General features: G+C 52.9%; 5 protein-coding genes across 5 annotated transcripts; 1 reads left to right on the plus strand and 4 right to left on the minus strand.

Moving 5' to 3' along the window:
* Window positions 1-42: 42 nt before the first annotated feature.
* Window positions 43-1,215, minus strand: CC84DRAFT_1235812 (uncharacterized protein; the record flags this gene model as incomplete). The annotated part of the gene is made up of 1 exon (XM_018183862.1): window positions 43-1,215. The coding sequence occupies exon 1, from the start codon at window positions 997-999 to the stop codon at window positions 43-45; it is 957 nt and encodes a 318-aa protein (XP_018040234.1). The 5' UTR covers window positions 1,000-1,215.
* Window positions 1,216-2,656: 1,441 nt separating this feature from the next.
* On the plus strand, window positions 2,657-4,125 carry CC84DRAFT_1111602 (NAD(P)-binding protein). Its single transcript, XM_018175288.1, has 6 exons — window positions 2,657-2,921; window positions 2,985-3,005; window positions 3,071-3,312; window positions 3,377-3,419; window positions 3,492-3,756; window positions 3,823-4,125. Exons 1-6 carry the CDS (start codon window positions 2,880-2,882, stop codon window positions 4,014-4,016), a joined length of 807 nt encoding a protein of 268 aa, XP_018040235.1. The 5' UTR covers window positions 2,657-2,879; the 3' UTR covers window positions 4,017-4,125.
* On the minus strand, window positions 4,007-6,310 carry CC84DRAFT_1255809 (uncharacterized protein). The gene is made up of 6 exons (XM_018184573.1): window positions 6,134-6,310; window positions 5,683-5,985; window positions 5,517-5,612; window positions 5,127-5,413; window positions 4,757-5,011; window positions 4,007-4,672 (listed from the first exon to the last, which is right to left on the minus strand). The coding sequence occupies exons 1-6, from the start codon at window positions 6,162-6,164 to the stop codon at window positions 4,082-4,084; spliced, it is 1,563 nt and encodes a 520-aa protein (XP_018040236.1). The 5' UTR covers window positions 6,165-6,310; the 3' UTR covers window positions 4,007-4,081.
* A 2,189-nt stretch (window positions 6,311-8,499) lies between these two features.
* On the minus strand, window positions 8,500-10,641 carry CC84DRAFT_1160919 (uncharacterized protein). The gene has a single exon (XM_018177615.1). The coding sequence runs from the start codon at window positions 10,143-10,145 to the stop codon at window positions 8,832-8,834; it is 1,314 nt and encodes a 437-aa protein (XP_018040237.1). The 5' UTR covers window positions 10,146-10,641; the 3' UTR covers window positions 8,500-8,831.
* A 751-nt stretch (window positions 10,642-11,392) lies between these two features.
* Window positions 11,393-12,243, minus strand: CC84DRAFT_1184068 (uncharacterized protein; the record flags this gene model as incomplete). The annotated part of the gene is made up of 2 exons (XM_018180723.1): window positions 11,393-11,816; window positions 11,861-12,243. 2 exons carry the CDS (start codon window positions 12,241-12,243, stop codon window positions 11,393-11,395), a joined length of 807 nt encoding a protein of 268 aa, XP_018040238.1.
* Between the last annotated feature and the right edge of the window lie 92 nt (window positions 12,244-12,335).

Raw genomic sequence — 12,335 nt, forward strand, 5'->3', positions numbered from 1 at the left:
TAGCTCTTGCAAAGAATGGTCTATTCCCCCCCATATGCGATTCTAAGTGAATGCCTGGATATCTGTGATCAAGTAAACCTCTCTTTTCCCGTGCATATCATCACCCTCATCATGCAGGGCATGGTTCCTTGTACCGTCGGCGCTCAAATAACAACAGAGGTAATCAACCAGATCCCTACAAGGATCGGATGTGCCCTTGATTAACTTCTTTCGCGCCAAGTACTTCTCGGCTGGCAGCTTCAAGCAGTGAGGGCAGGGTTGCTTGAAGCGTAGGTGGTCGGACTTGTGCATGGTGCTAATACAAGGTGCAAAACATGAGTGTCCCGCCCTCCATCCCTGAGCGCAGTTTTTGCATAAGACTTTGAAGATATGTCTGCAGTCGAAGTGATGGAACTCGCCAACACAATTGACAAATGGATTGGCCTTGCGCGAGAGCCTGCGCTTGCGCCACCGGTGAATGCGCCCCAGTGACATTCCCTGTTGCACCTCTCCGACATGAAACCAGTCAAACACCTTCTCTTCGCTCAGACGTATAGCAGGAGGGTCATCATGTCGGCTTCGCATCTCCTCTGCCTTGACTCCTCGCCGGACACGTCTTTTGGCGGATTTCGAGAGCGACTGGTAGTTGCCGCATCTTCGATGAACCGGTTCGTGGCCTGAATTATCATCGGGAGACGGCTCTTCCTTTTGGTCTGTTTCGAATAGCCGCGAGATATGATAGTCGCCGGGATCCTCCCACGTAGGTTCTGAGCCATTCAGATCTTCGATTGCGCTTTCGCACTCGATTTCTGCCAACTTCCGTCCGGACGCTGAGGCACTGTCTTCTCGTGCCAAGTCCTGTGTCTCATCCATATCATGGCCAGTCGATCCGAGTGTGAAATTAAGAGAGCATGTGCAAGTGCCAAAATCAGCACACGAGGCGTTTTCGAAACTGCACCGAGCGACAGCTGGCACCGTATTTAACCGAGAACCTCGTGCCTGAGGCTTCTGAGACCACATTGTGATAGCCAATGACCACCCTCCATGACGAGGCGGCTGAGCTTGGCTTTTCCAGCCTTATGTGTCGGAAAGGTGGCGCAGAGGGCTGGTATATGCACGCTGGTCTCAACGTCTTTTTGTTATTGCCAAAATAAAAATCAAAGGGGTTTGGCTGCAGGATGTCGCGATATTCTCTTCGGTGAACATGTGGCGATTTGCATGACAGAAACTATGCGCGCTTCAACCATAACTACTGGATTCCTTGTTAGAATCGCCGATTCGAGAAACGTTCTTTACCTTTGGCTTCCTTTCTCGTTTCGTGCTTGGGCTTCGGCTCGCTGACAACATCAGAAGGCATTGACTTCTGCGGATTTATCGCTAGAGATATCGCAAAGGTAAGTAGTAGTGTTGTCCCACCCAGTTTAATTACTCCACAGTGGGGTATCAAGTAGCAAATATCAATTATGTATTGAAGGTGTCTGGGTAGAGTCCATATAGATTGAGAACACACGCAGATGTACGCAACTTTTCCACCCTTTACTCTTGCGTTTGCCTAGCTGTGAGGTAATACATGGCGCTCTCTATCCCGTTTTGTGGCTCACAGATAACAAACTCCAGCCTCTTGTAAACAATTTACTTCTCTCGAAATTTACCACGTGCTTGCCGCCTACGTCTTCCAAATATGCATAACACACCTTGGAATCCGTCTACCACATGTACATGGACTCTAAAGCTTCCGATGATTCGTTGCTGCCTGTCTTGTTGATGGCGCATGGATCGACCCAGAAATACCTGCACTGGGCTTCCTTGGCCTGCTTGCCACAAAGCTCAAGCTTCCAGTACCCTCGTCTTGGTCGGTAGAGAGGTTTCAACACATCGTCGTACTTCACTTCTTCATCGGGGTCCTTGAGTCATAAATTTGATAGTATCGCGTATTTAGCGCCGCCTAGTAACTGACGATGGTCGTCGATTCATTCAATCTGGAGCTGTCCATTCTCAAGCTTCAACAGGCGGATCATGATCCCAGGTACAATTTCAAGCACTTGAGCAATCGAGACGTTGTAATCTCTTTTAAGATAGTGACTGAAACGAAGAAAGTTGAGGGAGATTATATACCTATTTGTGCCGTGTGCTCAGTTGCTGGCACACTGGGCCCCCCAAAACCTGATGGAATGCTGCCCGCATTGGAGGGCATGCAAACATGGACCCCCATCTGGCCTGTATTGATGAGTGGGCAAACTCGTTGTAAGATTCGCTGTTGACCCCGCCTCAATAATCCGATGCGTGTTTCTTTGCATGCAACGTTCAAATCAGTACGCGACATTGTACAGTGTTTTTGCCTTCTCATATTCCCTGATTAATCTCGGATAGGGTGACATTGTACAAAACTGGCGTGTGGATGCGGCAGGTGGGGCAAAACTGAGGACTCCTATTAGCTTGCATACCAGGCGTTGGCGCTGGTGGTAAGAGGATAAATCGTACGGTCTTCAATAGATACCTAGTCCATATACGGTTGATACAGATAATTGGCCAGAAGCGAGGGTCTTACCGACGACGTTTTCCGCGCACACCCAAGGTGTGCAATTGGCCAGTTCACGCGATTGGTCAGCTACCGCGTCCCATCCCGCGTATAGTTTCGGAGAAAGATGCCTCGCTTTACATTTCACTATTCTCCTTCGACCACGTCAACGAAAAGTCACAACGTCCTTCTCGAAAATAGTTTCCACTGATTTCGGCATGCAATATGGGCGCAATGGGCCTGAGGACGGGTATAAGAGCATGTGGTGACCGCGCCATCTGTTCAAGATTCATCACTACCAAGCGCACTGAATCCAGCGATTCATTCTATATCATACATCTCCAATACGACATACTCGTTGCTTCCATCGAAAAGACTGACAATGGTGTCCTGGGCTATCACAGGTGCGACGCGAGGCATTGGCGTAAGCATCCCCTGATCCTCCCAACGACCACAGCGCGAGATGCTAACGAGACCTCCACGGCAGCTCGGGTTCGTCAAACACCTTGTAAGTCTGCCTACTACTGCAGGGACATCCACAGCCAAGAGAATACACTGACTGATGTGCCACAGTCTATGGATTCGAAGAATCAAGTGTTCGCCCTCATCCGGAGTCTGGGAACAGCTAGACCGCTCATGGAGCTGGCTGCACAACGAAAAAACATCCACGTCATCATAACAGACATCTCTGATCCTACCAAGTTGGATGAGGCCGCTGCCGAAGTTTCCAAAGTCACAGACGGTTCGCTCGATGTCTTGATTCTTAATGCCGGCTCCGCGGGACCAGACACGGCTGTGCTGCCGCCGTCTGCTTTGTGAGTCCATAGGCCTGACGTTGAGCGGAGGATCAATTCATTTGGGAGTGCTGACACTGCGCAGCCATGGCAAGAAAGAAGCACTGGATTTGGAGATTGGTGAGAGCGTACGAACCCCAGCCCACCATCTGCGCCTTCACAGGCTGGCTAGGCTACACTTACTAATTATACGCCCATAGATCAAGAACAATCTTCTCAGTAACATCTACACGATAAATTCCTTCCTCCACCTCATTCGCAACGGCGCCGAGAAGAAGATTGTCTTCATCTCTAGTCAAAGTGGAAATCTCGATTTCACGCGCATGACTGGCTTCTCTACCTTGCTGGGCTACTCGGTAAGCAAGGCTGGCATGAACATGGCCATGACCAAGTTTGCCAGTGAGCTCGCCCCTGAAGGCATCAAAACGCTGTCTCTGAGCCCAGGATGGGTGAACACGGATGCTGGTTAGTCAATGCCAATATTCACTATACGGGCAAAGAGGATTTGGGTGACTGACTGACCGACAACAGCAAAAGCCGTAACAGGTGACCCGGAGATACGCAAATTCATGCTCAACATGTTCCACAAGGTCGACCCAAAGGTTGAGGGTCCGGCCCCAATAGAAGAAGCCGTCTCCAATATGCTTCGGGTCATTGGGAAGTTGAACGAGGCAGATAGTGGCAAGTTCCTCACTCATTACGGGGACGAGGAGCAATGGTTCTAGTCTTGACAAAGCAGAGCGCAGCGCAGGAAAGAGATATGCAATTCTCTTCAAGTAGCCCTCCTAGCTCAGGCAAACAATGGCATGACTGCATCTCCCCCGATGACCGCGTCCAGAATTGTCATGTGGTCTATCTGCCCTTCCTCATCCAGATCACGCTGGTTCCACACTGCCGCAACGAGCCGCTGAATCGAATCAACGTGACTGGATCTCCGTCTCGTATCCCCCCGACTACGCTCACACACATCCAAGATTGCAGCCCGCTGCTTTTCGTCCATGGCCTCGCAGCCAATGACAAATAGCGGCCACGCACTCTGGCATGTTTGCAGCTCGCTCAGCAACAGGATCCCCTCTCTCACGAGCCGCCTATGGCGGAAGTCCCTTTCAGACACACGATGCACTGCGCGGTTGACGTAGATCAGGCACGCGACTCGATGGAGATCCGCGACTATAGTACGCCGGTTCCTTGGTGTCGCCGTTGGAGCGGGGATGGGTCCAAAATCCCCCACCTCCATCGATATGTGCCGTTCCAGCACCGTGGCACGGTCCAGTTCGGCAGCTGTGTATGCCATCTCGGGGCGTGGCGCGACGATGGCTTGTCGACAGGCATAGACAACGAGCTCGAGCACTTCGGTTGGGCAGCCAATGCTTTCGTCCACCTGCTGCATGGTTAGCCTGCTGAACTCCCACATGCCTGGGGCCATATGCGAGCAGTATGTAGGCAAAGGCGCCGTCTTTACTACCTTTGATCCGGGTCTGAAGCCATCCATAACACCAGCCGATCTCACCATGGGAACAAAGCCGCACCCATCATACGGAGCTTTCCAATGCCGGACTGTGAACTCCGATAGTGCCTCGTGGTAGTAAATCCAGTCGAGGAAGACTTTGTACTCGCGCCGAATCAGCTTGTACATTGCAGGAGACGTGTTGATGATGCGCTTTACCGCGCAGAAGAAAGTTACCCATGTTCCTTCAGAGCTCGATCCAGGCATTGACATCTGTTTTGTCACTTGTCATTAACCAGCCAAATGGGCATGGCAGGTATGCGCACCGCACGGCAAGCCTGCTGATATAGGCCATGCAGACCAGCCCCTCCAAATTGCTGAGACTTACTTCATAATGATACAACAGCATCGTCGCGACCAAATTTCGCAGCAGTGCTCTCTCGCCCAATGAGTCGGTCGTCTCGCCCGCAATATTCGATACAACGCGCCGCTTATACCGGAACGCGTCTGCGCTGCCGTTGCCGTGCAGCTGGAGCGATGCGATGGCAAGGACGGCCTGCAGAACTGCATTCCTCGTGTCGGAGGACTCAGAATTTGAGAGTGCGATTCGCAGGATGAAGTTTGCTAGAGTCTCTGCGTCGGTTGGGCCGAGCATGAGGGATGTTGATTCGGTGACTGCACATGGCGGCTAGGTCAGTGGGTGTACGGGGTGGAAGGATATTGAAATCGCGTCTGGAGCGAGGAGAGGAGTGGAGAGCTGTATGTGTGCGTTACGTACAGAATTCCAAGAGGTGCGATTCTTCCTTTCCCATGACGACAGGCGGTAGATAGGTCGGGCGGGGAGATTGCAAGGACATGGAGCGCAGGAAGCTGACTACACATAACCGTCGTCAGTAGGTAACCTAGGGCTTCCAATCCAGCACCCAGATAGCATGGTACAGTACCATTGTATCTGCGGTCATAATCACCAATCGCCACTGTGATCCAATCTTCATTCTTATTCTCCAGCTCCAGTCGCATGGCGAGCTCCACATCCCAAGCTCCTGCATTCACAAACCTCGCCCGCGGCGGGTACAGGTTCCGATTTTGCCCCCGCGCAGCCGCGTCCACATCTCTCGCCACAATGGCTCTCTTGCCATCACCGTCTCTTGGCCACGACAACTGCATCCCATAGCCCTGACACACCCGTCTGGCCTTCGAGCAGTTGCCACAGGTTGGCCTCTGCACGTCGCATCGTACCTTGCGCTCTAGGGTTCGTAAGTTGGGGTTCTAGTCGACCAAGCCATTCCGCTCGTGCTGTTCATTGAACTTGTCGCACTCTCGACACTCGCCCGCCTGCTCGCTCTTGATGGGATGAGATAAGCTGGCAGTGGCTATCATGGGTACGTTACCTACCTCTGCAAGTCCAACAGCCTTTCACTCCCATAGCGATATTGACGTTATCTTACGAATAGTGTATCTGGGTATCCTTGAGATTATCTCTGAAGTTGTGGACGTGTGCCACAGCGAGTCAGCGCTGGTGAGCTCAAGAAATATAAGTCAGTTCGAGTTGGGGGATTACGGGACGATATACGCACGGATGATGCGAGTCTGAGGGATATCTGTAGATGTTAGGCTGTTACGTCCAAGTGCTGGTTGCCCGTGGAGGGGAATTAGTCAGCCCGCATGGTCCGAATAGGGCTTAGCACCGGCACTGCGCTAACGCTTCCAGTGTACGCTAGTGTACCAATAATCGTGCTATCCATACAATATGCTGTCTTTCTCTTCTATAGTCCGACTGTGACTCACTCGTATCGCCTCAAGTAGAAAGTCTCTGCACGGATCTGGAGAGCATTTGACAGCTTATCCTTACAGGGCAGGTAAAGCACGCACGTCACCTGGGCAAGTATGACCATAGAGTCGCTCGTTAGAGATTACATATTGTGTCCTGCAAAGGTCGAACCATTCATATGAGCGACATTTTGATTTCTTTTATAGATAGGCGAAACGCAAGCATCTCAACATCGTTGCTCCACTATATCGTCATAAGAAAGGTTGTATCATTATTGAATCGCGTGCAACTACTCAATCGCTTGGCTAACTTGTCCCGTGTTTACTCTTTATGTGCATCCTCACGTTTCCCCTCCTCGTGGAGGTGTACGTACAACCCTGAACCTCGCAGTGTGCTTCAACAGCTTGTGTACCGCCTGCTCATGGTACTAAAGCGACTTTCGGTGGCCAAATGATGCCGAGCAGGATTGATGGACATTTTTGGAGTCCCTGTGATTTTGATGTGATTTCTATAGTAGCTGTTAATTTCTTGTACATCCTGAATGACCTTGGTAGAAGCAATAAGTAAACGTACTGGAGTTGTTTACGGTCGGTGAATGTGGCTACACAACCGGAATTTTTGCATTGAAATACTCATACTGTTGGACTGATCGCGATGCCGGGGGAACATAATGCTGACGGCGGGCCAGAACCATGGGGACGAGGTGAACTGTGTTCAGGGCCTGTCGATTGATTTATACAACAGGCTATGGTTATAGATTAGATAATCTCGGGGAAAGGATCTTGCACTGTCTCCAAAACTGCCGGATCGATCTCTTGATTGAAGAAGACAGATGTTGACGTTTTACTTGGCCGGGTCACAGACACAATTCGGAAGTAGCCGTATCGAAGGTATCGAAGTCTGATATTCCGTGCAAAGATAGGGAAGAAGGACCGTCGAAGTCTGTCGACACCAGGGCATGCAGACCGGCTGTAGGGAATCCTAGCATTGTGTTTAACGCAATCGATTCTTGGCTTCCACTTGAGTTCGAAAGATGGAAAAAGTTCTCCGGACCACGCGGGACATCAGCTTCGATTAGACTTGATGACTGGGTAGCAAGGTTTTCTGACGGACCAAACGAAAGATTGATGTTATGTTGTCGACTCTCGAAATGTGGAGAGGAGTACAATATTTCTGAAGCCCAGAAAAACCCCCACAAAAACCATCGCAAACACCAGAATGATCAACATAAAATGGACCGAGGAAAGCCTCGGTACTTGAGGGCTCCGAAAATTGATGGAATCGAAAAATTGACGCAGGGGAATCGGCGGTAGGATAAGAGGACGTAAAGGGAGACTGAATTGTGCTAGAAGCGCGAAGTCGTTGCTCCGCGCTTGATCAGACGACGGGTGTGCCTTGAATCCTAGCCGGTGGCGATCCGGTAAAACGCTTCTTGGGAAGTTTGCCGTAGAGTATCGTTGCTTTACGTCAATTGATCAAGGAGACCCAGCTGTGGTAGTCTGTCTGGATGGCCCGAAGGCCCTGACGGCGGTGGTATCGACCAAACCATGCAGATAAGTTGTGTTCGCAAAAAGTCAGGGAAGAACGGACCGTGGCCCGGAGACCGATGTATAGCATCCGAGGACCAATAATTCAGCTCTCTTTATCTTCGTTGTAGAGGAGCTGAAGACCTGGATGATTGCCCAAGAGCGAGAGTCTCCCCGGTCACGCTTTCCCTGCCACAACACCTCTGCTGGCCAGAGTCTGCGGTCTCCGACCGAGATCTCACGTTGCGGTCTCCGACCGAGATCTCACGTTGCGGTCTAAACCTTCCGCCTTACCATGCGGTCCCACCTCGCAGCTTTACTTTGTGGCCTTGGCTGATGACCTTTCTGTGGCGGTCTCAGCCCGCGGCTCTAACTTCGATCTTACCGACTCAGTTCTCGCGCCCATTAAGAACAACGATCATTGTTCATCCCACACTTGAAACGCCTCGCAAATAATATCAAAACATCCATTCATTCCTGAAGGGTTATTACCTCATCCAACAACCTCACAGTCCTTACAACGATCACTCGTCCAAGGCCGAGTCTACATTACAAAATAGCAAACGCAAACCTCCATTTTCCATGTCATGAAAATGCGCCATATGCCCCAAGATCCGATTTTTTGCCAGAAGATGCTGCTCCCAAGATGACGCTGTGCAAAATGAATATGAAAAGCAGAAAAATCTGCCATAACGAACCGGCCGTATCCCTCGTCCACCTCCAAAAATGCAGTCAAGATCGTCCTCCATCTCCTCTGCTCACCAGCCTCTCGTATCGCTTTCAAATTGTGTTAGAGTCATCGAACAAAGGCCAAAAACGCATCCACAAAATCGACCCAATCCTGCCCATTCAGCGTCTTCTCCCTCCTCTTCTCCCACAACACCCCAGCATTCCCCCTCAACCACCTCAACGCCGTCTCCGCCGCCTCTCGCGTCCCATCGTTCCTCACAATCCATATTCTCCCCCCGGTAAACTTCTCGCTCAAGTCAATCCCAAAACACGCGTCCCCGTCCGGCGGACAGTACTGCTCGACCTGCAGCGCAAACGGCGGTGCACCGGGCAACACCGCGACGTTGGTATGCAGGCCCGCGGCGATGCTCGCGTGGCTGGTCCCGGGCTTGAATAACTTCCCGCGGACCGCGATGGTGACAAGACGGAGGTGCCCCGCGCCGTCGCCCAGCCGGATGATCCAGTCGCGGAAGGCCTCATACATTAGGGTGAACTCGAGCTTAATGGTCCAGGTGTTTTGGGAGTAGAAGATGGCGAGGGCCTCCTGGCGGACCTGGCGGCTGACCGAGGCGAGTGGGTGCTGCATGGCGTTGTTGAAGGTGGAGAGGCAGTAGATGAGGGGCTGGGTGTGGATGAGGTCGGGGAGGCGGAGGTAAATTTCGTGACGGATCTCTGGGGGCAGGGTGAGAAAGGTTTTGGGGTCTGGGGCACCAGATGAGGTGCTCGATGATGTGCTGTACGGGGTGAGGGCGCAGGAGGTGAGAATAGGCGTGAGGGCGAGGCTTTCGACGCCGGAGTCGTAGGGTGTGTCGTCGGGGGTGTCGAGGTTGAAGGGGTCGACAATTGATTCGTCTTCTGGTGGGCCGGAGGACACGGTAAGTGGTGAGGAGGGCGGGATGTCGAGTTGTAAGCGGCCGTAGTCCTGGCTGCGCATTGAGCCGACGTCGTCCCAGATGGGGTCTGTGAACACGCCCTCGTCTAGCTCCATTGTATTGACCATGTCTATATCCATATGCATTTCCGGTACCTCCAGAGCATGCTTCGCGATCTTAGACGGGAGCTGGTGTGTCGTAGGCGTGTTCGGAGATGGCAATTGGGTCGCGGAACGCTTGGAAGCCATGCGGCGCACGGCGTGGTGCGAGATCTTGCGGCCGCGATCCCCGCCTTGTGTTGTTACTGCCTCGACGTCCTCGATATGTTGCACGCCCGCCTTCGCAGCGTCGACGCCCGGGTCGCAGAAGCCGCAGCTGGGCGACTGCACGCTGGTGTCCAGCGCCTGCAGCTTGGGCGAGTGCTGCTGCTTGGAGACCTGGGGCACATCCTCAGGCGGCGTCAGACCCGTGACTGAGTACCGACGCTGCAGTTGGGGCCCTGGCGCCATGGCGTGGTGTTGAGACGGCCGTTGGCGGTGGTGGTGTGACTACGACGGGGAGCTGGGCGGGCAAGTGGCCGAGGGCAAACAGGCGGCGGCGGTGTCTTTGTGGGACGTGAATGCCGGCTATCGCGCAAGAGCTGGGCTGTCTGATGCGCTGGCAGCCTGACGTGCACGGGAGGCACTGGACGACGCGTCTATCCTAGACCTGTCGGGAGGGCTTGCGGGGTGGAACGCCAATCGCACGTTATCGATACCGTATCAGGGACCTTGCGGAGCAGTCTAATGCGCCGGGGCGTGGAGTAGAGCGAGAAAAGAGCAGAATGGGAGTCGACTTTGAACAGGAGTGAAATGTGCACACTGACCCAGGCTGAAGTGAGAGGGCCGTGTTTCATGCGGCCAGGGACATGTTGGCCTTTGACGGGCGCACAACATTGATGGCTTTCCCGCTCGCCGCAAAGGGCCCGGCCCACTGCATAATAAGAGCCAGGGCTGCGAGTCAGATGGACATTTCATCCGTCATGTCTAGCTCTAACGGCCATCTCCAGTACATAACCTTGGTTGGCATCTCGCTACCACCGTTCCCTACATTCTAACATCAGGCTTGCCAACAACTGCGCCGACAATACTGCTGGACTTCATCAGCCAGTTTTCCTGGTGCACAACAACCATCTCGTCGCCTCTCTGCAACATCCGCTTTGTCACGCTGCACCTTATGTACGTTACCGCAGACGCGCATGCGCTGAGCCACGATTAATCTCCCACCTCGCCCTTGCGCCGACCATCCCGTCTACCGTAATCTCGCGATAAGAACAACTGTGAAGTAATGGAGGACAGCTGCGCCTCAAACGGCGGTTCGCAGCTCCCCTGAAGTATTAGGCGTTGCCAACGTCTCGCGTTGCTGAAAAGTCAGTCAAGTGAAGCGGTGGAGCTGATTCGACCATCGCCCGCGTACCCCTGTACGCCTAACACGGTCTGTTCACCACCGAACCGTCAACGAGCCACATGATGTATCAGAGAACGGATCTCGAAAATATTCCAATCGATCTACAAGTGTGAACTAGTAATGCTGAACAACATCGAAGGTAACGAGCGAAACAAGTGCAAGCAAAAGCAAGAGAAATCATCCTGGGCTTCTGTTGGAGAAGCCTCACACATGCCAACCTCACTGGATGACAATCTGATCTTCTCTACAGTTGACGTGGGTGTTGAATCCGCAGCGTCCGCTTCTTCCCATCCTCAGAAGCCTTACCTCTTCACTTCTTCTCTACCCTCACCGGCTCCCTCACCATGATATCCAGCTCCACATTCTTCTCCGCGCGATGCAGATACACCGTACGCACGGTCTCAAAACCGAAGCGCCTATAGATTGGTGGGTTCTTCTCGTTGCTGCTCTCCAGATACACCGGCACGCCGTCCTTATCAGCCTGACTCGTTACGTGTCGGATGAGCTTGCTCGCGTTGCCTTTGCCGCGACCGCGTAGGCTGGTCCCGATATACACGAGGTACCAACTGTCAGCGTCCCGGGCTCCGAGCGTTCCGTGCTTAGTATCGTGGAGGAGGGGCAGGAATTCGTTGTAGAAGCGACGCTTGCCTTCGGCGGAGAGGCGGTAGTTGAGGCGCCACATGCCCGATTTGAACATGGTGAGGTAGTCGTCCATGTTTGTGCCGGGCGGCATCCTAAGGGAATAAGCGAAGATGTGGAGCGGGGGAAGGGGGCATACCACAGAGCGACTGCTTCAAAGTCTCCTACCGTAGTGACGAGTCCCTTCAGGATGTGAGCATACGTCACATACTCAAGAATCTCCACGTGCAGATCCCACTTCTCCTGCTCCGTCCAGTGCGCACGGTCAGGTGTATCGACAGGATAACGAACTACTTCGTCCTCTGCGAACGCCTCGGCCAGGCACGCGGCCGCTTGCTTGTACTCTGCTATCGTGACGACACGAACGCCCTCCGGCAACGGAGGGACAGGCACAGAAGTCGGCCGCAAGCCGAACAGCTTTAGGAGGTTCAACGGAGCACCAGTGAGGTTGATGTTAGCAGACTTCAGCGATGAATCCTTGGGCTCGAAGTCGACGCGAAGCGAGCTGACGGTAGTCGCCATGATTGCGGATTCGCGTGTTTTCTACTAGTATTCAAATGGGATCTGCCGCTTCTTTTGATGATGGGTAGATTCGTTGTATACGCCAGCGTGAA

Source organism: Paraphaeosphaeria sporulosa (genome assembly GCF_001642045.1).
Source record: "Paraphaeosphaeria sporulosa strain AP3s5-JAC2a unplaced genomic scaffold CC84scaffold_2, whole genome shotgun sequence".
NCBI classification, from domain to species: Eukaryota; Fungi; Ascomycota; class Dothideomycetes; order Pleosporales; family Didymosphaeriaceae; genus Paraphaeosphaeria; species Paraphaeosphaeria sporulosa.